Genomic DNA, 24,027 nt, shown 5'->3' with positions numbered 1-24,027 from the left:
TGATAGGCCACGGAGTCCGGGGAAAGCAATAGTCGCCCCACCGCCGCTGTGGAGCCTCCCTCAGTGCCTCCAGTAGTAGTCAGCCCTTCACCGACTCCAAAGCCAGGTCTGGATCCCTCGTCGCTCCCCAACGCCTCAACCATCCAATTGTCCCCTTGTCTGGTGCCGTATTTAAAGCAAAGCCCCCCCAAACTTACCCGTTCCCTGATATCCCAACCATCGACGGAGCACATACCGCCCAAAATCCTTAGCCAAGGAGGGTAAAAAAAAAAAAAAAAAAAAAAAAGGGAAAATCCATTGACCAAACAAAAAGGAAAGGAAGAAAAACCCACAATGGCCGCCCCCCGCTCAACTTCCTTACGCGCTCTTCGTCTCCTAGCTGCCCAGCAACATACACCACTCCCCTCTTCGGCCTTCGCCTCCGTGGCGCCCTTCCGCCGCTCGCTACACATCACTGGTGCATTCTCCGCCCAGCCCGCTCGCGGACCCGACGTAGCCGCCATCTACCGCTCCCGCGGCCTGGGGGATCTACGCGCGGAATGCGAGAGAAGGAACCTTAGGAGTGCGGGGAGTAAGGCGGAGGTATTCTCTCCCGTTTTTAATTCTTCTTCTTCTTCTTCTTCTTTACAGTCGTTATATCTTATTTATCTGTTCCATGGCTCGGTGGCAAGAAATGTGGCTGACAAAATATTATCCTCTTCAATATCGGATTTATATAGCTCGTGGATCGCCTGGCAAACCATGACATTCTCCAATCTCGCGCATTTAGCATTGCGATGAGGAAGATCGATAACCACCTTCTGGGGACAGGGAGGTATGTTCCCCTCCCCTCCCCTTCCCCCACCCACACCATTTATTTATCCCTCGTTATTTCCATCTACCACAGAATATCAAACAAGAATGAAAAGCAATGAACGCCAACAAAAATAAAATAAAATAAAATAAAATAAAATAAAATAAAATAAAATAAAATAAAATAAAATAAAATAAAAATAAAACCACTAACAACCATCATCAGCTCATCCCGCACCTTCAACACCTCCCGCGCCCAAAAATCCGTCAACGACTCCTCAACCGTCGACTTCGTCTACATGCCCCAGGACATGGACGCCTTCCCCTCCCCCTCCGCCATCGCCGGCACCCCAATGCCCACCCCGCCAGACGCCTACGCCCACTACCAGCTCACAAACAGCACCGGCACCACCCCGGGCCCCATGAAACCCCAAATCTACACCGTCTCCGGCGACTACGACGCCCCATCGTCGAGTAGCGGTAGCCGTATTATGGGCATTGCTGCTGGCGGCGCTAGCGGCGGCGCTGCCGGTGGTGGTGGTGGAGCAAGCGCCATGAGCGAGGTCGTCGATAACCAAACTGTGGAGTTCGATCCGTTTGAGCTGACGGAGACGGTGAGGCGGGCGCGGGAGGGGGCTGCTGTGGCGGAGCAGGCGGCGATGGCGGATGGGACGGTTAAGGGGGTTGCGAGGCAGTTTTGGGAGGGGATTGTGGAGGATGTGGTGGGGAAGAGGGAAAGGCGGGGTGGGGTTGAGGGGCGGAAGTAGGGTTGATGCATGTGTGTAAAGGGGGGAGGGAAAAAAAGAAAGAGAGAGAAGGCAAGTTGGATGATAGCTATATTTTATTTAATGATGTGAGTGAGAGAAGTGGGGGAGACACCACTTTTGTCTGTGTCTTTCTCTTGGTTCATTTCATCTGCACCTGCATAATTTTATTTTCTTTCTTTCTTTCTTTCTTTCTTTCTTTCTGTCTTTCTTTTCATCCATCTATCTCGTTGCCATGCAGAGAGAGAGATACCAAGCACGTCGCTTCGGATTTTGAATCTGCAATAACTAGTGGTTATACGAAGGTGGACCCTCTGTTGCTCGGTTGCAGAGCGGCATGAGTTATACAAATCATGTGCTCCGAGCAATCCTCATCAGAGGATCTGAGAAGGAACAGTTCATCCTTCTGTGGAGATTTTTGAGATTTTCATAGATTCTTCAAATTGATCAACTTTGACTCTCACTTACATAATTATCACACATCTTTGAGATTTATGAATTGTCTTAGAAATAGATTGTAGCTAAAGAGAAAAAGAATATAAATATATAATTTTTATATTCAAAAAATCAACAATTAATATAGATGTATCTTGTTGAAAGTGATCACTTTATTTCTTTTTAAAATCAAGTAAAATAGCAAATCATTCCTATGTTCAAAAATAGATGAATCAACTTTGAGATGATACTTTATATCTAAGAAATGAGAATATGAAAATAAAAATTGATATTATTATTATTATTAGAATACTGATTTCTCTAGAGTCTAGCTAGACTCTAAGATTATACAGAGATACTAAATAGATGAAGTTGATTTATCATTCCCACTCATGTATAAGATATGAAGCAAATTGTTCCTGTGTTGCTAACAAACAGAAACAGTTTTTTTTCCCAGACACTTACTTCACTGAATAACAGCACATTACAGGATCTGACTATTTGGGTTAACTTATTACTTTAAAAGAGTGACTAATTATTAAATCAGTGTTCAAACAGCGCAATCCTCCGAAGTCGAGGCTTTCAGCATGTATTTATTAGCTCTAGAATTACCACGGGTATCCAAGTAGTAAGATACTATCAAATAAACGATAACTAATTTAATGAAGCCATTCGCATGTTCCATACAGCCTAACTGGACGAAATCCCACCATTCTACACACCTCCTCCAATAAATATGAATTCGCGTACAGTAAACGGTGGGGGGGCAAGCCATCTGCATTTCAGATTGAGAACAACGGTGGGTTGTTTCTTCCCCTACCAGCGTACTCTCGCTAACAACCACCAGTGAGGCGATCCCGACGTTCTTGCCGAAGAAATGCACACCTCCAGCCTGGATCGACAAACCCGTCATCGCCTCCAGCGAGAGGCCAATCCATCATCCATCAGGTAAATGACCGTAAACGAAAGCGAGAGTGTGGACTTAACGAGACCTGGTGGGTTCACAGTGGGCGAAGTCAAGAGGACAACGAGCATTGATGTTGGTGCTCCTCGAGTCGTCCAAACTGTTGGCCCAGAGGTATGTTTATCGTCGTCTTGATCATATATATAACACGGAGCTAATTGTATTCAAGATTCTTCGTAGTCCAACAGTTTCGCTTCAACACCGTTCCTCTGAACCGATACGGGGGCACGCCGTACCCGAGCATCCATCCATCTTTTCATCGTTCGAAGTGGCCGCATCTCATTCCAGCACTCGGTTGAAAGTGTGAATGAGAGTTGGGATAGCTCCATTTCACTTGGTGGAACAATTATCCCGAACTTTACCGTCATTGCAAGCTCTGAAGCTTCAACAGTCTCAAACAATTTCGATTACATATCTCGGCCACCACCCGATTACGCGGTCGGGCTCCCCCGACAATCCTTCACTGAGGATCAACTGAAAAAGCTTGCACCATTTGTCGGTGAAATTGGTGATATGTCTTTCTTTATGGGTGCTGCATACATGTACTTTCCATTTCTGAAGTGAAGTTAGATATCATCGCTAGATATCATTGATATATCATCATCAATAGCAAGTTTTGAGATGAGCTAGGTTAAGATAGCTGCATGGAAGATTTGTAGAAACACGTCACACACATGTTATAACGCCGCTAACGCGACTTGTTATTTTTGCTCTGAACCGTAAAAATCAAAGATTTCTCTAAAAGGAATATATGGGCACCTGAATCAACCACTACATTAACGGATGCACTCTTCCTTCATTGGCGCAAAGCAAAAATTACTGTTATTCTGGGGCAACTAAGCTGTTAATTGCGATCGTTTTCCTTATTGATTTAACTACGGAGTGGATTATTAGACCTTGCCAAAGAGGAAACAAAACCGCGTGTGGACATGGATGGATGCTTTGAATACGCCGCACGCGGCCTGGAAAAGCCATACTCCGGGAGAAAGAGGGGAAAAAAAGCCCAACCTTTTGGGGCGATTGGGGTTTTTTTTTTTTTTTTTTTTTTTTTCCCTTCATGGGTTTTGGTTTGACGGGAATTTCAGCAGGTTTTTTGTAATGTACCCGCACATCCGCCTGGAGTCGATGGAGCGCTTTCAGTTCACGGTTAGCAGCAGGCGGCATCCATATACATGGAACATTGAAAAAGAAATCGGCCAGAGGCATGACAAAATGTAAGACTGGTGCTGGTGGCGCATAAGCTGGGAAATATCCTACCTTGTGTGGAAGGTGTATCCTCATGGAGATTGATTGAGGTAGGGGATGTAGAGAGGTACTTAGCTATCTAGCTAGGATTCTGTCACGCAGGTAGGTGGTGGCTTTACTCTATGTTTCGTTTTTCTTGTTTTTCCTTTTTTTTTCTCGGTATGGATCCGCTGTTTGGAACACTTCGTTTCAGATCATTTGTGCGGGGGTTTTTTTTTTTTCTTGATTTATTTAATTTTTTTTCCCCCTTGGTGGCGACGGTCCGAGGGTTTGGAAGCTTTCGGACATTCCGGAGGGTTCTGTCGGTACCGGGCATTGGATTACCGTAAAGGAAAGATATCTGATGGTTAGGGAGTGAGTGAGATTTTGACCCTGCGCGCAGTAATCTGTAACTACTCAGTGCACGGAGTAGTTTGGCAGTGTTTCCCGGGGGTTGAAAGAGTCCATCCAAGGTATCTCAGGGGTGGGCCCCGGACGGAACACAGGTCTCTGCGTAGAAAAGGGGAAGCTGGCTGGTTATCTCTACACAGCGTAGGTAGAGAATATCAACAACGATTTGGGGTGAACAGGTCGTCCACCCCTCCGCCCATTGTGCCGTGCCAACCACCACCACTCTGCGAGCCATGTCTGCCATGGAAGCCATGGAAGCACCGGCTGTACAGCGGAAATTCTGCAGAACAGCCCAGGAGGTGCTTGGCAGCGCGTGTGGGGCGTGTGGCCAACCAGCAGCCAGGCCCGGGACCCTGGTCCGGGATATGTGCTCTCTGATTGGCCAGCGATCTGGAGAGTCTCGAAATGCCTGGCCAATCAGAACCCGGCCGTGAGTGCCCCTATCAGGGAGGCCCATCGCCGGCCTTGGCCCTGGCTTGGCCCTGGCTTGGCCCTAGCCCTGTCTGGAAGCGGCTCCACTGCTGCTGTTCTACGCTGGAAGTTGGTCCTCGAGCGTGCTCTGCTCTGTTCTCCTCCGTCATCAATTCTCTGGGCCAGCTCCATCCAGATTCCTGTCTTTCGTTTTGCCATTTCGGTTCTTCTTTGTCTGTCTGTCTTCTTTGTTCTTGCTGTGTTCTTTTCCCCTTCGCTTCCTTACTTCCTTTTAATAGTGTTTCTCCCTTTTCTTGTAGCTTTCGGGCCTTTGGGCTGTGAATCTCCCCCGCGGCAGCCTCACCTCCCCTCGATCAATTGGCCGTCCAATCATTGCATCTCCTAATTCCTAATAGTTACTGCCCTTGCCTTCAATGTTTATGTCCTCTGCCAATTCAATTTCAATTTCAATACCAGTTTAACTACGGAATAAATACTTCACACATCGAAGCCGCAGTCCCCCCTTCCGTGATACAAGGCTCTACCTGCCCTTTAACTTCGCCTTGCCCCGACCGATCTCTACTCGACTCGACTCGACTCGATACCGGATTTGCCAACTAGCATTGAGCAAATGAACACCCTGGCCAGCCCTCCGCTCCGGATCCTTCTTTAAGGATCATGCGTCATTCGCCCTCGTCATGGCATCTGCCGCCGCTGTTGCTCCTACTGCTGGTGCTGTCGATAGATGTCGTCTCGGCCTTCTTCCCTTACAACCCAGTTGCCAATACCGATGCTGATGGTGGTGGTGACAACTTGCTGCGGCTGCCTTCGTCCAGAGGGTTAGTGAAAGAACGGTTCTACCCGTACAGTCCAAGCAAGAGCCGGGGCGGCCAGGTATCTCCTCAGAGGGATGCCAAGGAACCCGTCAAGTTAGATATTATCAAGGTTCGCGGAAATGTCAGTACTTAATTTTCTGTTTTTTTTGTTTTTTAATTTTTACTCTTTGTTGATTGATTGATTGCTTTTTTGAGTCTGGGACTATTATTTCCTTTTATCAACGCTTTCATGAATTAATTTAATTGATGTTGGTGTTGGTGCGAAATAGGCTCGTCGACGGAATGTCTTCCAGGTCTTCTCTGCGGATCCCACGACTCTGCCACAGAGTCTACCCATCGATACCGACGGATTCGATTACTCTTACTTCTCAGTGATGTATTTTGGTTCCGAGCGACAGGCCATGTTCATGCTGATGGACACTGGCGCATCCAACACCTGGCTGATCAGCTCCAATTGCACCCTCCAACCCTGCAAGATGCATAACACGTTTGGCATCGAGGATTCCAATTCCCTTTCGGTCTCGGATATCCCCTTCACGGTTTCATATGGCTCCGGGACGGTATCCGGGGTCCTGGTCAATGATTCCGTTTCTTTTGGTGGTTTCGATCTGGCACATCTTGGTTTTGGCTCCGTGTTGAGTATGTCTGACGAGTTCAAGAATTATCCCATGGACGGGATTCTGGGTCTGGGCCGAGCACCAGCGTATAAAGTCAAAGTGCCGACGGTTATGCAAGAGCTAAAGAAGGCCGGATTGCTGGAGAAAAATATCGTCGGTGTCAATCTACAACGGCACCGGGATGGGGCCAAGGATGGCCAGATTGTCTTCGGAAACGTCGACCCGACTAAATTTACTGGCGATATTTCGTACACCAAAACTGTCCCCGCTGTCGACCATTGGGAGATTCCCGTGGATGATATGTTCGTCGGCGGCAAGCCGTTGAATTTTCAAGGCAAAAATGGCATCTTTGACACAGGCACCTCCTTCGTCCTCATGCCCCTCGCCGACGCGCAACGCATCCACGATGCAATCCCCAAAGCCGTGAAGAGCACCACATGGGAAGCAAATTGGGATCTCCCCTGTTCGACAACGACGAAAATCGAACTTGTTGTCTCCGGGGTGAAGTATAATATATCTCCAAAGGATTACGTCGGCGATACCACCACCACAGACGGCATGTGCCGCTCGAAGATCGTCGGCCACCAGCCATTCGAAGACAATGAGTGGCTGCTGGGCGCCACGTTTCTTAAGAACGTGTACGCTGTCTTTGATTTCGATGAAGATCGGATTGGATTGGCGATGCGGGCGGCTGAAGATGGTTCCGATTCTTCCTCACCTACTCAACGTACGTCCATGATCAGTTGAAACCCTTTTTTCCCCTATATCTACATCTACATCTACATCTATATATTATAGTATACATATACTCATCTAAATTTTATTCCCTACAGAACCCCCCACACCCTCAGACTCTCCACCAGTTTCCCCTGTCGGGCCCCCAAGCGATTCAAAAACAAAAGCCGCCGGATCCTCTCCAAACTCCCCCGGCTCATCAGATGGAGCACAAGCCATGAGCCTTTCATCCGTCGTCCCATTGTTGTGGTTTTTGCTTGGTTTTCTCTTTTTGCTATCATCGACTTTATCTCCTTGGTAAATTTCCCCTCTTCTTTCCTTCCTTTTTCTTCCTCTCGAAAGTATGCATCACCGTCTCTCTTCGTTATGTCCTATCCTGCCTTGTTTTATCTTGTTTTCCTTGATATAGGAAAAAGGAAGGAAGAAAGAAGACGATAGAGGAGGAATGAAACCAGGCACTCTCCCTCTACTAGAAAGTCGTCTTCATCAACTATTAGCGTCGGCCATGTATCCATCCATCCCCCCACATCGTCAATACTTCGTGTATCCTCCTCTCCTTCTCCTTTTGTTTCCCCCCCCCCCCCTGGCAAAGCACTACTATGCTCGTATCAACGTGTTTCTTCTCCCAATTCCTTTACTAGAAGATCAACAATCTATCCGCCTCCCAGTTACATTCCTTACACTAATATCCGCGATTTGATTGATTTTAAATTTGCATACCCTGTGTGCCTCTTGTCGCTTCTGTTTGACTGGTTGTCTCGCTATCCTCTCTTCCGATACCACCGGCTCATATTATCGTCTCTCGTGTTTTTTTATTTTTAATTTTCCCCAAGACAATGAAAAACACTTGTCCTGTACATAGGTTAAAACATACACACATATATATATATACTAGTATGTATATACTCTGTTCTTCTGCAGTATGTTATAATGTCTACTCAATAACTACTACTACTACTCAAACAGTGATTCTTATTACAACAACCTACTTGGTTTTTTAAAACGCTGATTCACTGGGGGGTGAAAACACGATCAATTCATCCCTCTTGCTATTTTGATTTTATTCAGTTCCAGGGTCAGTATTTATACATATATATATATATAGTAGTATTCATACTACTATGCTATGCGCTGGAAATCCTCAAAGTGAATCCCCGCTCAACAAAAATTCGCATTGCAAGGAAGTAGCTTCTTTGTATAGTTATTAAAAAAATTAAAAAAAAATGACAATAAAGGTAGAGTTAAGGTACTCTTTCAAGCATCCTGTTCCTTGCGGGGAAAGCTTCCTGCTTAAGCGCGGATACGCGGCTATTATTTCCTTGGCGGGCGGGTTAACTTAAAACATGCGCCCAGCCCAAGCGCCAAAAAGAACGACGGAGGATAAGGATCTGGAATGTCTGAATAGTAGCAGTAGTAGTATTATCTATCCATATATGGTCCGGATGTTAGTACATTACTTACTCGTTACTACTAGCTTTGCTGTCAAGACTAGCAAGCAGCACTAGCCTGAGTATCGATTGAAACGGGGAAGAAATCCCAACTCATTACATTTGCGCTCGTTGATTTCAATCTTCAACCTATTTCGTCGATTCACTCATTCACACGTCACACGTTCATAAATCACATCCGCGCAAAGCAGCGGACGGTGCGTCATTGCGGAAAGAAGGGAGGAAATATATATATATATATATTAAGGACCATGTTAACAACTTCTTTCCACTGCCGTCGCGGCCTTCTGCTGCGCCTTTACACAGCTCCCACTCCCACTCCTTATGCTTCTGCTTCCTCTTCCCTTCCCTCTCTCTCTTCCTCTCCCTCTCCCCCCTCTCCTTCTCCTTCACGTTTGCGGCACAAATGCACCCAGGCGCAATCGCAACTGCAATTCGCGCAAGCAGGAGCAAGAGCAAGGGGTGTTGCTGCCGCCGCAAACGCCATCAAAGCGCCATCGACAACATCGTCGTGGCACGGAATGGCGCAGAGACGGCAGTTGCATTTGACGCCGGCTTGTCATACGTTTCGGCCCGTGTGGACTGAGCGCCGCGTTAAGATGCCGTGGGTTGAGGCGTTGGAGTTGGAGAGGGAGAAGGAGAGAGAGAGGGAGAGGGAGAAGGCAGAGGCGGAGGCGGGGGTGGATGCGGGAGTGGAGAGGAGAGGGGGCGCGTCTCTTCCGAAAGTGGATTTGCAACCGAGGAAGATGGGGGATAGTTATTCTCGGGGTGTAAGTATCTTGTTTTGGTTTGGTTTGTTTTGTGCTCTCTCTCTGTTAACATATTTTGATGATGTGTTTCTGATCGACGGGTGCGATTTGGAGAGGGTTGGATTTTTTTTTTCTTTTTCTTTTCTTTCTTTCTTTTTTGAGATAGGATTATTGGGGCAGATCTAACTCCTTCCTTTCCCTTTTCTTGGTCTCTGGTTTAGATACTTCCACTTGCCCAAGACCCATGGTTATTAGATACATATCTGAATGCCTCAGGGCATATCCGGTAAGTCGTTTTCTCTCCCCCTTCTCTCCTCTCGCGGCCCGAAAAAGAACATTCTACTACACAGCACAGCCTTTAATCACATATACCTAATAACCACCAGCCTAGGCTCCCTGCTCATGGACCTAGATGCGCTAGCCGGCGTTGTCGCATACGCCCACACAGGCGACTCAGTCATGACTGTCACCGCCGCAGTGGACCGCATCACCATCGAGCACACGCTCAAGGAGATCTGCGACCTGGAACTCAGCGGACAGGTCACATATGCAACTGGCCGCTCGAGCATGGAGATTTCGCTGCAGGTTGCAAAGGCGCCGGTGAAAGGGCAGCCGGTTAAGGAGGAGGATGTGTTGATTACATGTGCGTTTACGATGGTTTCGTTGGATCCTGTGACCAAGATGTAGGTGGACTTTATCTTTCTTTTCTTTTCTTTTCTTTTCTCTCTTTTTTTTCCCTGAGGGGCCTTTCCCTCCTATTTCTCCTTTTTAATTATCTCACTTTTTTTGAACTTTTGGATTTGTGGAGCGGGGTTGGACGAAATGGTTTATATTTTGCTCTCTACTCTCTCCTCCATATGCCTGCGTGCAAGCGTGTTAGTCATTGCGTTCGCCGTGTGTATTATTTAAGGTAGTATGGGTGCAATGCTTGTAGCAATTTTCAGATTTTATGGACTAACTCATTTCTATGTTTATTACCTTCTTTATATAATCTAGGCCGGTAGCCGTTGCACCACTCCTTGTGGAGACGGATGAGGAACGGAGGCTTTTCGAGCTTGGGGAGAAGAATTACAAGGCCAAAAAGCAGTTGAGGACCAGGAGTTTGCTTCAGCAGACACCGAACGATGAGGAGAGTGATCTTATCCATGCTATGTGGACGAAGGAGATGGCTTATCTAAGTATGTGTCGACATTATGTACAGCACCTCATGGGTTGTTGGTGGGAGGTCCTCGATACGAAGGACAGAAAGAATGAAATCAAGTCACGTTCTCCAAAGTTCGCTAATTTAACAAATATCTAACTTACTGCTCACACCAACAGATCCGCAAAATCCTCTCGCCCGCCCTAAAAACCTCATGCACATGAAAGAAACAATCCTCAAATCTGCCCAGATCATGCAACCGCAGTACCGCAACAGGCACAACTTCATGATCTTCGGCGGCTACCTGCTGAAGCAAACATTCGAACTAGCCTTCTGCTGTGCGGCATCCTTTTCAAATTCAAGACCGACTTTCCTCTCCCTCGACCCTAGCACCTTTGACAACCCCGTCCCAGTAGGCTCGGTCTTGTACCTCAAAGCGACGGTGTCATATACTGATCCTCCAATCACCTCCATGGACTCCGGCGCTGCTGGCAATGGCAATGACAACAGTGTTGGCGGTGGCGGCGGCACGCGCAAATTCACAAAAGTCCAGGTCCGCGTTGACTCGAAGGTGCGCGATGCAGAGCACACGACTAAGAAACCTACTGGGGTGTTCCATTATACGTTCCTGGTCGAGAAGGATGTGCAGGTTATGCCACAGTCGTATAGCGATTTTATGATCTGGGTTGATGCGAAGAGGAGGGCGCAGAATACGAATAAGAGCCTGCTGTCAGGGATTATGGAGAAGGATTCATTAGATGGGATTCAAGAGGGCGTGACGGAGTGAGCAAGACGTCTCTACTTTTCAGGAACTAGGTTTGGGTTAGAAAACCAATTATACATAAATTTTTTTACTTTCTCTCAATGCATCTTAGTGAGAGTCTCCTTTATCCGGTTGATGTTGTCATCGCGAAATATACATCCGAATCATCCATCGGTCTCCGGAGGCTCCTGCGTGTTGGGTAGTCCTACTATGGGCAGTTACGGCAACTCCCGTCCAGTCATGGAATCGTCCGTAGCACGAGTAGGATGTACATATGTGGTTGCCAGGATATTGGCTCAATACTAGTGCCCAAGGGAGAAGAAGATGGTTGGTTCGTTTTTGAATAGCCCAGCTATGTTTTGGTCGTGTGAGGGTTATGAGCTTTCTGCAGACAGGAGGTGGCTATATACATATCCGTTGAAATAGTGTTATTTTTTTTTTTTTTATTAAAGAAAAAAAAAATTGTATGTATGTAGTAGGTGATCGTAATTATAGATTAGCTGGGAGACTTCAAGCTCAACTTATGGCCAGGTCAGGTGACCTTCACTAGCGTCGGGGCAGTTGACGTGTAACCTGATTAGCCGGGATCCACCCTCGGCCCCCCGACCTTTACTTTCGGGATGTCACATGGTTTGGCGGATCAAACCCTCTCCCAATTCCACGACTTCCATTGTCACAGCTAAAGAAGACAGTCACGGGCTTTGCATCAGGGAGTCTAGTCTCATGGTAGAGTGGTTATTATTATCGTGCTCGACATCGTCCGCGCAGCATATCATATTTTTATTTGTTCGCTTGTCGTGGAAAGTGTGTTTAGAACCTCACAACCACCACTGGCAGGCATGGCGCTCCCCAACATTTGGCACCATCGTAAAGTGGCCGAGACAGCAGCACGATCATGCGATATATGCTACAAACCATCTTCTAGTGTATTGGTTACTCCAGACAAACGGGTGAGCATTGCAAAACACCAATTATTATGCACTGACTGGGTGAGCTTTGCTAAATTCTTTACTTTGCTTTGCCATGGTTTGGCGGTGCGGGACTTACAGGATTTTTTCTATGTTTGCCCTATACATCTAAAAGACCGTGGGTTTTGTTCGCCGATTATAGACGAGGAGGAAATTGCGGCGAAGAAAAGAAAAGAGGAAATGGACAAGGAAATCGAAAAAGTGAAGCAAGAATATGAGGAGAAAATGAAAAGAAAGAAGCAAAAGAGCAAGGATGTGAAAGACGGCGATGATAAAAGGGATAAGAAGAAAGATGCAGGGGAAGGGGAGGATGAGAAGGCGGAAAAAGAGAAGGATGATAAAGTGAGCTCGTGCCACGCGTTTCTTGTCCTGTTGTTTCACAGGGGGGAACTCCGTGCTTGAACGCCGTGCTTCATGCCTCTGGGAATGTTGTGTGCGTACATTTACTGAGTGGCGCAGATCAAATCTATCCAGGATAGCGCGGCCGAGACACGCACAGACGGAGGGCCCCGCATATTCTCACTCCACAAGTATGCTTTTCCATAGTGGACCCTCAACATTTTTTTTCTCTTCTTTTCCTTCACACCGTGTTCGAAATAACTAATGGAGCCATAGGAATTTCTACCAGATGCGTATTGACCGTATGCGCAACATGGAGATAGCGAAACGCAATCGCGAACGTTTGAAAAATCCCAACTTTTTCCCTTCAACCCCGAAAACGGATTTGTGAATTAGCCCAACCGGACCTGCATTTTGGCTTCCTGTCCTTTGGATGACGAGACAAGTGGAGCCACGTTATAACTTTGCAGAATACGAGTAATGCGCAGCTGTTGGGGAGCTAGTCAAAACATATAAAGAAAACTATCTACGGTCGCCATTCAATGACTCCTTCCGCCGACTCCGCCAGCCCTTTTTATGGCATTTTCAAGCGACTGGCAGCAGGTTGTCAGCGCTAAAAGAGTGGTGGCGAAACGGAAGTTGCTGTTACAAGACTATAGTGGGTGTTTTGCTACGGGAGTGAGTAGGTGTACAGTACTTTCTACGAGCTTTTGAACAGAACATACTTTATTTAACTCTTCTAGAAGCCGAGGAGGCGTCATACCAAGAGATTAACATCGGTGTTTGGAAGATCGATAGTCATTAGATAAACATGGGGCGAGAATGAGCTTCCCTGGTTACTCCCATGCTGGGTAGCTACGTACCCACGCATCGCAGGGTGGCTTGACCTGGCTCCTAGAAGGGATCTGGCTCCTAGAAGGGTGCTCCTGCGCCTTTTCGTTGTATAAACCCTGGGTAAGCGCTAAACGGAAGATTGGGGCCGTCAAATCGACAGGAAGGATGCCGAAGGAGTGGGGTGGATGGGTTGCAACAAGGATGAGGTCGATCGTGGTTCGGAAAGTTGTGTATGTCACCGCTTACCCAATACCTGACCGAGATCTCATCAGCCTAACAGTTTTACGAAAAATACATTACGGACGGCGTCTTAGTAGCAAATATAACACTCTGGCAGTTAGAAGTGCAAGACCGTCGTTTGTCATCGAAAAGCAAGCGAGATGTTTTGGGTTTACAAGTTCAGGACTTCCCGGGTCCATTACGACAAGTCACATAAGTTTAAGAATGGAGAACACATGGAACATTCGTATACTTATGCACATGGCGTATCGTTCCCAAATAACAAAGCCCGCCGAAATACATACCAATGCGATGGCGGTAAGCAAGCTCTGAGAGAAAACTGTGCCGGGACCAACAGCCAATCAATGATACGAAATTTCCTCTTTGAACCACTGTACTTCAGTATACGACCAAAAGCTTTCCTCATTCCACTCCGCGCCATTACTTCATTATTATCGCTGGCCATTCGACATCCGAATGCAAGGTACCTGAACGATTTGCCATATCGGTCTAGGAGTTTACGATAACTTATTCTATAAAACAAACGCAGAGCCGAACTCCTGCTCGTTTATTGCTGTATTGCCTGGCAACGAGACAGCATGACATCCGGCCCACCCCATGCTAGCCTATCCAAGTTCGAGGAGGTGATTTTCACTCCTTATGTGCGCCGGGATTTGTGTTTCAGCTGTTGGTAAATCTCCTGAGCAGATTTTACAAACCCACGTTCGTCATGTATTACCGTCATGATGTCAACATGTTGCCGTATATCGATAGCGAACCTCCATATTCTCAATAAGCATTGTTTCACATATCTTGTTTTGGATATGAAAGGGGGAATGGATGGCCATCGGTCACTCTATACACTGCTCGAAGAATGCTCTAGCGATACACGCTTAGTACGGCGGATGTTGGAATAATACATGGTATGATACTCAGGACGTATTATTACTTGTACTCTGAACGATCTGTACATGGTTTTTCATCATTACTAGTCACTTCCGAACAGGAGAAAACCGCCTTTTGTCCTGGACCCTCTCCATATTCAGCTGGGTCGCGCTAATCAGTTCAGGGCGGTTGCGAACCTTGCCACGATTTCATTCATATGTTCCCTTCGCGTTGCGGTGCTTTTTGGTACTTTCAGCTTGTTACGTGAAGGCAGGTTACATGTGGGTAGCATTTACTCCGGACAATTCTGACCCAAGGGTTACGATACTCCCTCATCTTGATATCTCCGAACAACTGCAGACTCTTGCAGGGGGAAATCCCAATCTGACGGTAACTTCGCTCTATCTGGAGCTTACACGGGCAAACGTTCAGTGGATATCAATATTCCGAACCTAATCTTTAGGGTATGATTTGGTGGTTAACCCATGGAAATCCCCCAAAGAAAGGTTCATAAAGAACTTCTCAGAAGGATTTTATTCCCGACTGGCGCCTAGTTTATCGACGTAATAACCTGTTCCCTCTCTTTTCCCCTTTTTACGTATTTGACTTGCCTACAACAATAAATACACATGGTTTGCATCCAAGGTTCGAAACTTGAGAACCCTTCAGGTTGTTCTCTGTTAAAAGGGTCAGAGGCGAAAGGGGACACTTCACCACCTTAACAAACGGGAGAGCCGAAGGAGAAGCACAAATGAACGGTATAAGAATGCAAATATATATTGTATGTTAAAATCATAGGAAATGGATACCCCAATTGGACATCGGTGGATGTTTGATAAGGCTAGCACGCAGGCACTACTCCAACAATGTGGTGAAACTCTATTCAAAACGAATGCACCACTTGTACAGTACATGGATATGGATATATGACTACAAAAGCAATTGACATAATGTCGAAGTATTTGGATCGATACCCCATGGCAAGTCGGAATGCACCGACAGAAGAAGCCAGTGTTGACATGAATATATTAAGAATCAGAGGTCCTACTCAAAAGTTTTACCCAGGGGATTCACTCAGGAAACTGGAGCCTGAAACGTCTCAGCGCCATTCTCGAGCACACCTTTCTTGTCCTTCAGATTAAGAACAGCTTCAATCGCCCTTGCAACAACCTGCTGATCGTCGGCACGTGCCAACTTAGCTGCGGCCTCGTCGAGAGACAGCCAATGGGGCTCGAAATCCTCCCATTCCTCCTGTGTTCCTACCGCTGGCGTCTCCGTGGAATTGGCTTCAGCTAGATACCAGAAGATAATCCGGTGCGGGCCCCAGCTCCTGCGTTGCTGGACGGCTAGGGGCTCCTTGTGGGCTTGTGAGGCGTCGTAATCTGGAGCAAGTGTCACAAGGTTGTGGGGTAAGATGCGGCATTTGTAACCAGATTCCTCGAAGGTCTCACGGACCGCAGCATCTTCTAGACTCTCGCCAACATTTTTACGGCCCTTGGGGAGATGGTATTGACGCCTTATGCGACAATAGAGGAGGAGGACAAGATCCTTCGTGAGATCGATGCAGACTGTTCCACATCCGATGACGAATCCATCAGAGAAATGGAGAGATAAGAATTCGCCAGGCATATCGATGTTCTGATTTCCCGCTAGTAGGAATAAGCTGATAAGGATTGTGGGAAATGTACGGAGTAATTCTCTTCTTTTCAAATAAGAGTGAGTTATCTGGCGCTTGGCGCAGGGTGGATTGACATGTAGGAATGCTCCCCCGCATGCCCCTGGATAAAAAACAAAGGATTTATTTTGATATCTTCACAAGCAGAATAATGAGTTCTGATAGCAGTATCAAATTCTGTTGTTTACCAGATGACTTATGGCGGAGATGTTGTAGCCTGCAGCTGATCATCGAAACTTGAAGCCAAGAACGCCACACATGGAGCGAAGCGTCTAGCTTGAATAAGTCAAGCTCATTGTTGCCCGGATTGATCGTTTCTTGGTGCTGGCTCACAAGGCTGAAGGATATCTCGTGTCTGCAACTGAGGAGGCTGCAGAACTGATGCATCGTATTCTCCATCCTGCTGACATTTCTGCAGCTGCAGACGGAAATGAAAGATGATCCACTTCTCTAAATTCCCCCTCTTTCCCCTTTTTCCCTTTTCCCATCCATCTTCTTCTTTTACTTTCAAACATCCTTTGAAATATTAATTGCGACGATCAACGATTCACCTCTGGCGATTCTGACTTGTACCGTCTATTCCCGCCCCTAATGATATGATGTTTGGCAGAAATATGACGGCGAGGAGCCACGACAATGGCAATCTCCATCCGGACGGGCTTGGTTCAGGGTGGCGTTTGCTTCTTTCAGTACACTTTCCATACAAGGATTCGAAATTCTCGAGGAAAAATGCTCGAGGGAATATTACGATCAAGCTGTGCAGTGTGGGCGGACCAAAGGCTGATCCTGGCGCTGACATTATGGCACTAACAAGGGATCCTAACACTAGGGGGAAGCCACGCTGGGAGTCTGAGCAGGCATGAGAGATTATCATTTGAAACATCCAAGAAAGGAGAGCTGGCTAGGTATCATTGCAACTTTCAAAACACAGCTTCTGACGACATTCCTGTCACTGAGCCTATCCTGGAAAAGCCAATACGTTAGTCCACAACGTTTCTGCGGACTCTTTCTTTTCTCCGAATACAGGCTCTCGGGATATACTGCCAGCAATGATCGGCACAGCTCCGACCCGTCCTTCGAGACATCAGCTTTTATATGTAATGCTTCTATCTATCCAAGCTTGTCTTGCGGCTATTATTTCAATATGCCGTGACGCCAAGGATAATCGTGGCGTGTTTGTCTTACGTACGTACCACAGGTGTCATCAGTTTTTATCACAGGGAACAAGAGAGATACTTACCCACCAATGAACGAAATCACGGCTTATCGCACGAATATACTATGTATGTAAGACCTTTGTAAGGCTGAACCCTGAAGCTGATCCTTCCAGGCCTCAGTTATAGGGATGATCTGGGCGTGTCTATGGGTTCAGTGCACGGAGATTGAGAATCGTGCTCATAGCTCTTACGTTTTGGTATAGTAACCATCTCGCTCCTGTAAACAGAACTTAAACTTGTAACTCGCTTTGTCGGAGTTGGTATCTATCAGATGTACCGTACTCTGTACGGAGTATATGTACTGTAAGTACGTGTACAAGCTACAGGTCGACCAGTGACATCCACAGCCGAAAAAAAAGGACCAAAGCAGGCAAAACATCTGTCATGTTGGACCTGAGCTATCCGAAAGCGGATATATCCGCCGCACACACCACGGCATATTCAGACCGATCGCCAAAAGAAAAAAAAAAAAAATTTCCTCTCTTGGGATGGATCAATCAAGGATATTAGTTGCCATTCAGCCTTTTCTCAGTGGTTTTGTTAAGGCATGAGACAAGAAGGGAGTTGCTGGTATTTCCTTGTTGAATACGAAGACGAATAAATTTCATAGAAGACCCCTCCCTCCAACCGAATTAGCGGCAATTTGAATTCCTCCTCCTCCCGCTTCCCCTATCGTAGCTGGTAACCTGATCCCAGCAGCAGGGTCCGCCGTCCCCCGTTTCACACTGCCATCCACAACGTCAACTCGCGCCCGTGCCAGGCCAATTGCAGGCACAACCCAGTTTCCACAGCTGCATTTCATGCCTTGCCATGCGAATTTTCCGACATTCGCGCCGCATGCGGAATTAGGGCATGTGAGACGCCCGGAAAGTGGTGCTTCTGGAGTATATTTGTGCTCGTCGGCCGAGTTACGTGTTGGCGACGAATTGGTTTGCTCTGGAAAGAGGGAGGGCCGCATCCACGTTAGCGGATGTAAGAATATATGAGCACATGGCCCCTCGGGGATAGAATGACCTCGCGGTAACTGCTTGTCAGTTTTCTGAGCGTGAGGGATTATAAAAGGTAAAGTCGCCAACTTGCGCCTGTGGGAATTGTTAGTGATCATCTCGACTAAGCAACTTAAGCCGACAGGGATAGATAAAGAAATAAGTAAACAATCTCTTAGGGAGAGGAGGGGAAGGGGAAGGAAGAACAGGGATAGTCTAACCGACACTTGCGGCACTTTATTTCTGTAGGTTCTTCGTTATTATTTGCGCGGTCTGCGTGCTCATCCTCAAATCTCACGAGCTCGATCTCAGGAGCACGGCCACATGCAACACTCTCTTCAACCGCTCGCTCGTATACCCAGCGTTTATACAAGGGATGGTCAGTGACACATTCTGGACATCCCATTTTATGATAGAGTTCTAGTTGCTTCTGAAACCCATCGTTCGGTTCGCACAGAGGTCTTGATTGCCGAATTAGCTCAAGGGCCCCCCAAGGTGTTAATGCACCTCGTTCTCGGTGAATCAAGTATGCAATACAGACAGTTGCAGATCGGGATTTACCCATTGCACTATTACATTGTTAATGTTTCATCATCTGCCCAGAAAAAGTAATGAACCACATTAAAAGAAATAAAGTAACATCATATATAGAACATAATCCAGAGGTTCGGAAGGCTGAATAATCCGTTACATGGGGAAGAAAGGCTATGCTGGCAAAAGGAACAATTGTTTTGGCTAAATCCTGCGGCAGGAATATATCACTCGATCGAGCTACTCCGTACCTCAGTCCTAGACAAATGGGTAATTAGCTTACCAATGAATTAACACCCCGCCACCACCATCTAGGCCTGACTTGATAAAAGCATTCGTAGTTGGAAAATACTCCAAGAGGTCTTCATCACTGACATCGTCCACAGGGATTTGCAGATGCTCAAACGACTCGAAGCGCCTCTCGTCCGGATTCAGACGAAGTACAGAAACAATGTGGGTGATATTTGCTTTCTTAAGAGCGCTTTCATTGCTCAGGGCCATAATCCTAACGTCGAATCAGTAAAACACCCATCGAATTAGAACGAAGGAAAAACAAAAAGATCGCGAAGAATTGAGCCCATGGAGCAGCCAACCAAACAACCCTTGGTGGCCTGAGGTGGGCTACATCCAGCTGAAGACGCCAAAATGAGGGGTAGTTAGTCAATTGACTTACCCGCTGAGATAGAGATTTTCATCTCCGATCTTGCTGAGCGCCATCTGAACTCCACGGCTTGAGTGTGATTGGAATCCTGCGGACAAGAAGGGCCAAATTAATGATGCAAGTGTGCAGTGTGCACATGTTCCATTGCGAGGTTATCGCTGTTGTTCGACTCCTCCAGTGGTGCGAGCATGTCAGTCCCAGTCAGATAGATGCCCGCATGCATGGATGAGGCTGACGCTTGGGCGCTGGCGCCAACAAACTTCTGGTGCCCGCAGCCGCGCGATGCCCAAAACGGTAACTTAGGGCAAGACCCAGGAACTCACCTCCGCCATCCAACGATGAAACTCTATTAAAGTGATCAGGGCCGAGGCTGTTACGAAACGCCCAAGTCGTTGCCCTTAGGTGAAATGCATGCTGCGCATTGGGTCAGGCATGCGTCCCAGAGAAGAATTCAGAATGAAGGGTCAAAGTCAACTAGGATCAACAGAGGGCGCATTGCCACAAAACTAGCTATTGTTGGGCGATGATTATTGAATCCTCACATGATGTTCTGTGCTGCTGTGGAGCATCCAGCTCTCGCACTCGCTTGTTTGAATACTCTTTCTTGCTTCTCAACTAACTATGGCCATACGGTAAATTTGTTGCGTAAATCTTACAGATTTCTGTTTTGCGAGTTTGATAACTGTATGAAGCTCACATGCGGGCTTGTGATGATTCCAACAGAGCGAGCCTCAGTTGAGAGAAACGATGCTAGCTAAAAGAAAACTAAATACGTAAGTCTCACAATTCAATACTATTGTTTCATGGTAGTTAGCGTTATCAAAAGCGTGCCCTGCGTCTAACCGCCAGGGGTTGAAGACATTGTGGAGGCGTCGCAATCGACAGTTATTCACTTACGGTGCCAGCTTAGGCGAGATGCTAGCCTACTGGGGTCATCGAGCGGCGGAGCAAATTTCTAGGGCATCCGAAGTAACAGCAAATGGTCCTATGAGTGTGCCATGTAATATATGGGCCATTTGTGGAAGGAAGGAAGGTATATAAGTATTTTTCACCTCTCACGACTCCCTTCTGTGGGGTTTTCCAAGTTGTGATAAGTTCCATATCCGTTGACCCCATGCTAAACAACCGCCCAACATCCTGCCTTGTGTCTGTGTTACTTGTTTTGTAATTCTCCTCGGGTAATAAGTTTCAAAATTTTCCGTCCGCACCATCCACTATAGCCTCCATTCCAAAGCCATAGCTGCATTTCAAGATTCTGTGATACTTAGGCATTTGAAACTTGAGCAGTCATTTTTCAACCGAAAGGGAAGCCTCTTTGAAAAGGCTGTGACATTGAGCCGTTTGATATTGCGGTTTTTAGGTCGGGAGTTCTTTGCGACTGCGTACTAGAAGGGAATAAAGTGCGGGAAGCGGCTATTTCCGGGTATGGTGAATCAAATCCTCCTTCAGCTCTTGAGTTTCTTTGAAATAACAACAATGAATGTATAGATACGATATATCTATTATTAGATTTCCTGCCCTGATTCGACCCCTGCCCGGCCCCCCTCCCTACTTCCCTTTGGCATATCGGCTGAGTAAGTGCATAAGTGTGCCGTCGGATTGCGACAACGAGTGAGGAAGCCTTCACAGGACTCATATACGCAGTAATATCCAGAGAGCGGGGTAAGAAAGGCTCGGCCAGCTTTACCAAAAATTTCCAGCCCTGGCCGCTTTCATCCTCTTTCTTCCCATTCGCCAATCACATAATTCATGCGGATATTGACATTCTGCGTCGATTCCGCAATCTCCATCCGAACGCGCTGAGAGCCTCTAACATCCTCTTGTTATAACTCATTGCCCTTGGTAGATCCCGACCATATATTAGTCGCAGCTGCGCCCCTGTGGGAGCCTTTTCCTCGTATCCTAGTATCTCCCCGGAGGCGATACCTGACGCAAACGACAGGGAGATCCATGCCACGAGTGGGTAGGCAAGGGAAAGCCGCGAGGATACCTGGAAGTATTGAAGAATAACATTGCGGTAGTAGGACAATAACTCCTCGCCATCTTTCAGCATGGGTCCCACTGGGCTAACCTCTGGCCATTGTTCAGATATCTTTGGCACAGCTACTATGAAATAGCCATTGAGGCCCCTGTAGATATGTATTCACCGATTGTCAATATCACCGTGTGTATTTTCTCAACGCGGGCCTATAGCGTTCCTTGTGCATCACGACACTGTCTCTCTCAGTAGAATATGGCAAGCACCAATGTAAAGTGAAAGGCTAAGAAATGTCGCACCGGATATCCCCTGCCTGGCCGCATCTGAGCTGACAACCAGGAATCTGGGATGTGGCCACGGGAAAACGCCAGTCCCGGAGGCTTGGTACAATAGGGTACTCATGATCTACAAGGCTTAGCGAAAATCTCCAGGAAATTTTGCCAGTAGGGTCATCGTTAACGCACAAAAATTAGCTGTCCTAGGTGACAACACCGGCTAGGGTGTGTATCGACAGCGAGCTGGCCATCCTTATTGAGCTTGCGATAGCCTGTATCGAAGGCATTACTTGCGATGATCTCGCATGCTCAGAGAGCTGTTCGGTGGTGCACGCTTGCAACATCAATGCCTGGGAAGTTGATCAATGTGTGGGAGGCGGAGTAACAAGTTGGAAGGCAAGGCGTAGACAGGGTGAAAGAAATGGGCGCGACCTCGTTCTGATCCAGGATCTGGGAGTGGTGATGTTTGAGCCTCAGAATATGCATCCATGTCGTGAAGCCAGGGGAAATCGGTTCAAGTTGTCAGACGGCTAACCACGCTATATCTTGATAAATATCTTGAGATGAGTTGCTCCAAAGGGCTTGATCCTTTTGGCAGTGAGAAAAGGCCTGAATTATGAGTATGTGTTCCATGAAGTTTGGGCTCACTCAATCTCGTCCACAACGAGTGAGGTGTTAGAAATTTGTCTGGTAAGCTGTTCCACATCAATTGGCCAAGCCCCAAAAGATTTAGGATCAGGTTAAGGGGTTAATGTCGAAAGTTTGGCTACCAAAGTAGGTGTCAAGCCCCTGTAGCTTTGACCGTTTAGGATGCGGTAATGAAATTTCCGTTTATATTTCTAGCATATGCAAGGGCGTTTCTCGGTATACCTCGGTACTTTGATTCTTACCGTATCATCATATCTTTGCATGGGTGCCTTGCATGCCTTTAGGAAAAATCATTGACACACGGTGTGAGATACATAATAGATTGAGAGTACTAGTTATAGATGTATCATGAATACAGAGAACATGCTGATAAAAAGAATATAGCCATGATAAGAACGTTTTCCTCCCAGTTTGAAAATTCACCGATAAAACCTGGTGCATGCTTGAAGCAACTGTGATAGGGATCTATTTTGCACTAATTATTATTTATATACTTAAGTACCTGATGTTCTTATTACTTTCTCTATGCCTTGATGTTGTGTTGAAGCTACCAGTATTCATACTTTTATAAAATTTTGAGTATCTTTGGAATGAGAAGAGGATTTGAAGGATATTGAAGTCGCCATAGCACCTGGCGGCTGCTCTGATGTAAGGGTCTGTCGGTGCCTGGAATGTTGAGTGTTGTCACTGAAGCAATCTTACATGGTAGGAGCGCGCGGGGGGGGGGTGGGTATGGGGGCGGGTTGTGTAAAACATGCAATCTTGCAGGAGGGCTTTACCACGTATTCCTCAAGATATATAACTAGATATATGCATGATTCACAGGTTGGCCCGGGGGAGCTTGGCTTAGAATTTTAGCAGAGTTGGTCAATGACCTTCAGATATGTCCCTTGCGAATAGGGAAAACCCCGAGGAGGCTTGTGCGTGGTCTGTCGGAAATAATAATGCCTGATGGCAAGCTGAGGGAGCAACCGAGGAATGTTTTCCATTTCCCTCCTGCTTCCTGTTTCTTCTTGCCTGAACTCCAAAGCGCCCTTGTACTGTGCAATTAACTATTACGACCTACCTCGGTCTTCTGTGATTTATTTAGTACCTAACGAATTCAAGGAGTGATTTACGAAGTTAAAAACCACGCTATTTTTTTTGGTCTGAAGGATTGAAAAGGGCTGAAGCTTTTCTCAAACTCCGTGGGATATATTCCAGTGTAACCGCGAACTTTTTCCATTGTGAAGATGTGGGTTCTTGGGTAAGCTGATATCATTCCCAATATAAAAAAGAGGAGAAGCCAATGGCAATGCTCTTTGTGAACAGCATAATAAGCACTGATTGTACTACACCATGCTTCTTTGACTCTGAGGATGTCAAACAGCAGCGTCGTTCCTCATAAAGACGGTCAGATAGAGCCGACAGGTAGGCCAATGAAATGAAAGATGGAACCCGGAAACAAGAAAGCTCCGTTCACAGTTTTGAATTGCCGGTGCTCCATCCGTAGTTCTACGGAGCTTATTCAATTTCCTTCAG

At 46.7% G+C, this 24,027-nt stretch overlaps 10 protein-coding genes across 10 annotated transcripts; 6 read left to right on the top strand and 4 right to left on the bottom strand.

Moving 5' to 3' along the window:
• Positions 1-289: 289 nt before the first annotated feature.
• Positions 290-1,559, top strand: HCBG_02334 (uncharacterized protein; the record flags this gene model as incomplete). Its single annotated transcript, XM_045429383.1, has 3 exons — positions 290-582; positions 720-814; positions 1,019-1,559. 3 exons carry the CDS (start codon positions 334-336, stop codon positions 1,557-1,559), a joined length of 885 nt encoding a protein of 294 aa, XP_045289278.1.
• Positions 1,560-2,868: 1,309 nt separating this feature from the next.
• HCBG_02333 (uncharacterized protein) lies at positions 2,869-3,519 on the top strand (the record flags this gene model as incomplete). The annotated part of the gene is made up of 3 exons (XM_045429382.1): positions 2,869-2,939; positions 2,961-3,069; positions 3,244-3,519. The coding sequence occupies 3 exons, from the start codon at positions 2,869-2,871 to the stop codon at positions 3,517-3,519; spliced, it is 456 nt and encodes a 151-aa protein (XP_045289277.1).
• A 1,226-nt stretch (positions 3,520-4,745) lies between these two features.
• HCBG_02332 (uncharacterized protein) lies at positions 4,746-5,220 on the bottom strand (the record flags this gene model as incomplete). The annotated part of the gene is made up of 2 exons (XM_045429381.1): positions 4,746-4,980; positions 5,015-5,220. The coding sequence occupies 2 exons, from the start codon at positions 5,218-5,220 to the stop codon at positions 4,746-4,748; spliced, it is 441 nt and encodes a 146-aa protein (XP_045289276.1).
• A 459-nt stretch (positions 5,221-5,679) lies between these two features.
• On the top strand, positions 5,680-7,490 carry HCBG_02331 (aspartyl protease; the record flags this gene model as incomplete). Its single annotated transcript, XM_045429380.1, has 3 exons — positions 5,680-5,958; positions 6,107-7,181; positions 7,288-7,490. The coding sequence occupies 3 exons, from the start codon at positions 5,680-5,682 to the stop codon at positions 7,488-7,490; spliced, it is 1,557 nt and encodes a 518-aa protein (XP_045289275.1).
• Positions 7,491-8,961: 1,471 nt separating this feature from the next.
• On the top strand, positions 8,962-11,314 carry HCBG_02330 (mitochondrial Acyl-CoA Thioesterase; the record flags this gene model as incomplete). The annotated part of the gene is made up of 6 exons (XM_045429379.1): positions 8,962-9,030; positions 9,054-9,407; positions 9,608-9,672; positions 9,773-10,069; positions 10,383-10,564; positions 10,707-11,314. 6 exons carry the CDS (start codon positions 8,962-8,964, stop codon positions 11,312-11,314), a joined length of 1,575 nt encoding a protein of 524 aa, XP_045289274.1.
• A 743-nt stretch (positions 11,315-12,057) lies between these two features.
• Positions 12,058-13,215, top strand: HCBG_02329 (uncharacterized protein; the record flags this gene model as incomplete). Its single annotated transcript, XM_045429378.1, has 4 exons — positions 12,058-12,240; positions 12,340-12,600; positions 12,718-12,788; positions 12,874-13,215. The coding sequence occupies 3 exons, from the start codon at positions 12,439-12,441 to the stop codon at positions 12,986-12,988; spliced, it is 348 nt and encodes a 115-aa protein (XP_045289273.1).
• A 2,394-nt stretch (positions 13,216-15,609) lies between these two features.
• Positions 15,610-16,164, bottom strand: HCBG_02328 (uncharacterized protein; the record flags this gene model as incomplete). Its single annotated transcript, XM_045429377.1, has 1 exon — positions 15,610-16,164. The coding sequence occupies one exon, from the start codon at positions 16,162-16,164 to the stop codon at positions 15,610-15,612; it is 555 nt and encodes a 184-aa protein (XP_045289272.1).
• A 1,752-nt stretch (positions 16,165-17,916) lies between these two features.
• On the bottom strand, positions 17,917-19,661 carry HCBG_02327 (dual specificity phosphatase; the record flags this gene model as incomplete). Its single annotated transcript, XM_045429376.1, has 4 exons — positions 17,917-18,509; positions 18,635-18,982; positions 19,228-19,449; positions 19,618-19,661. The coding sequence occupies 4 exons, from the start codon at positions 19,659-19,661 to the stop codon at positions 18,032-18,034; spliced, it is 1,092 nt and encodes a 363-aa protein (XP_045289271.1).
• Positions 19,662-21,352: 1,691 nt separating this feature from the next.
• HCBG_02326 (uncharacterized protein) lies at positions 21,353-21,658 on the bottom strand (the record flags this gene model as incomplete). Its single annotated transcript, XM_045429375.1, has 1 exon — positions 21,353-21,658. The coding sequence occupies one exon, from the start codon at positions 21,656-21,658 to the stop codon at positions 21,353-21,355; it is 306 nt and encodes a 101-aa protein (XP_045289270.1).
• A 180-nt stretch (positions 21,659-21,838) lies between these two features.
• Positions 21,839-22,392, top strand: HCBG_02325 (uncharacterized protein; the record flags this gene model as incomplete). The annotated part of the gene is made up of 2 exons (XM_045429374.1): positions 21,839-21,853; positions 22,066-22,392. 2 exons carry the CDS (start codon positions 21,839-21,841, stop codon positions 22,390-22,392), a joined length of 342 nt encoding a protein of 113 aa, XP_045289269.1.
• Between the last annotated feature and the right edge of the window lie 1,635 nt (positions 22,393-24,027).

This window comes from Histoplasma capsulatum (assembly GCF_000150115.1).
Source record: "Histoplasma capsulatum G186AR genomic scaffold supercont2.3, whole genome shotgun sequence".
Classification (NCBI taxonomy): domain Eukaryota; kingdom Fungi; phylum Ascomycota; class Eurotiomycetes; order Onygenales; family Ajellomycetaceae; genus Histoplasma; species Histoplasma capsulatum.
The sequence above is the reverse complement of the archived record's forward strand: the minus strand, read 5'-3'. Positions and strand labels throughout refer to the sequence as shown.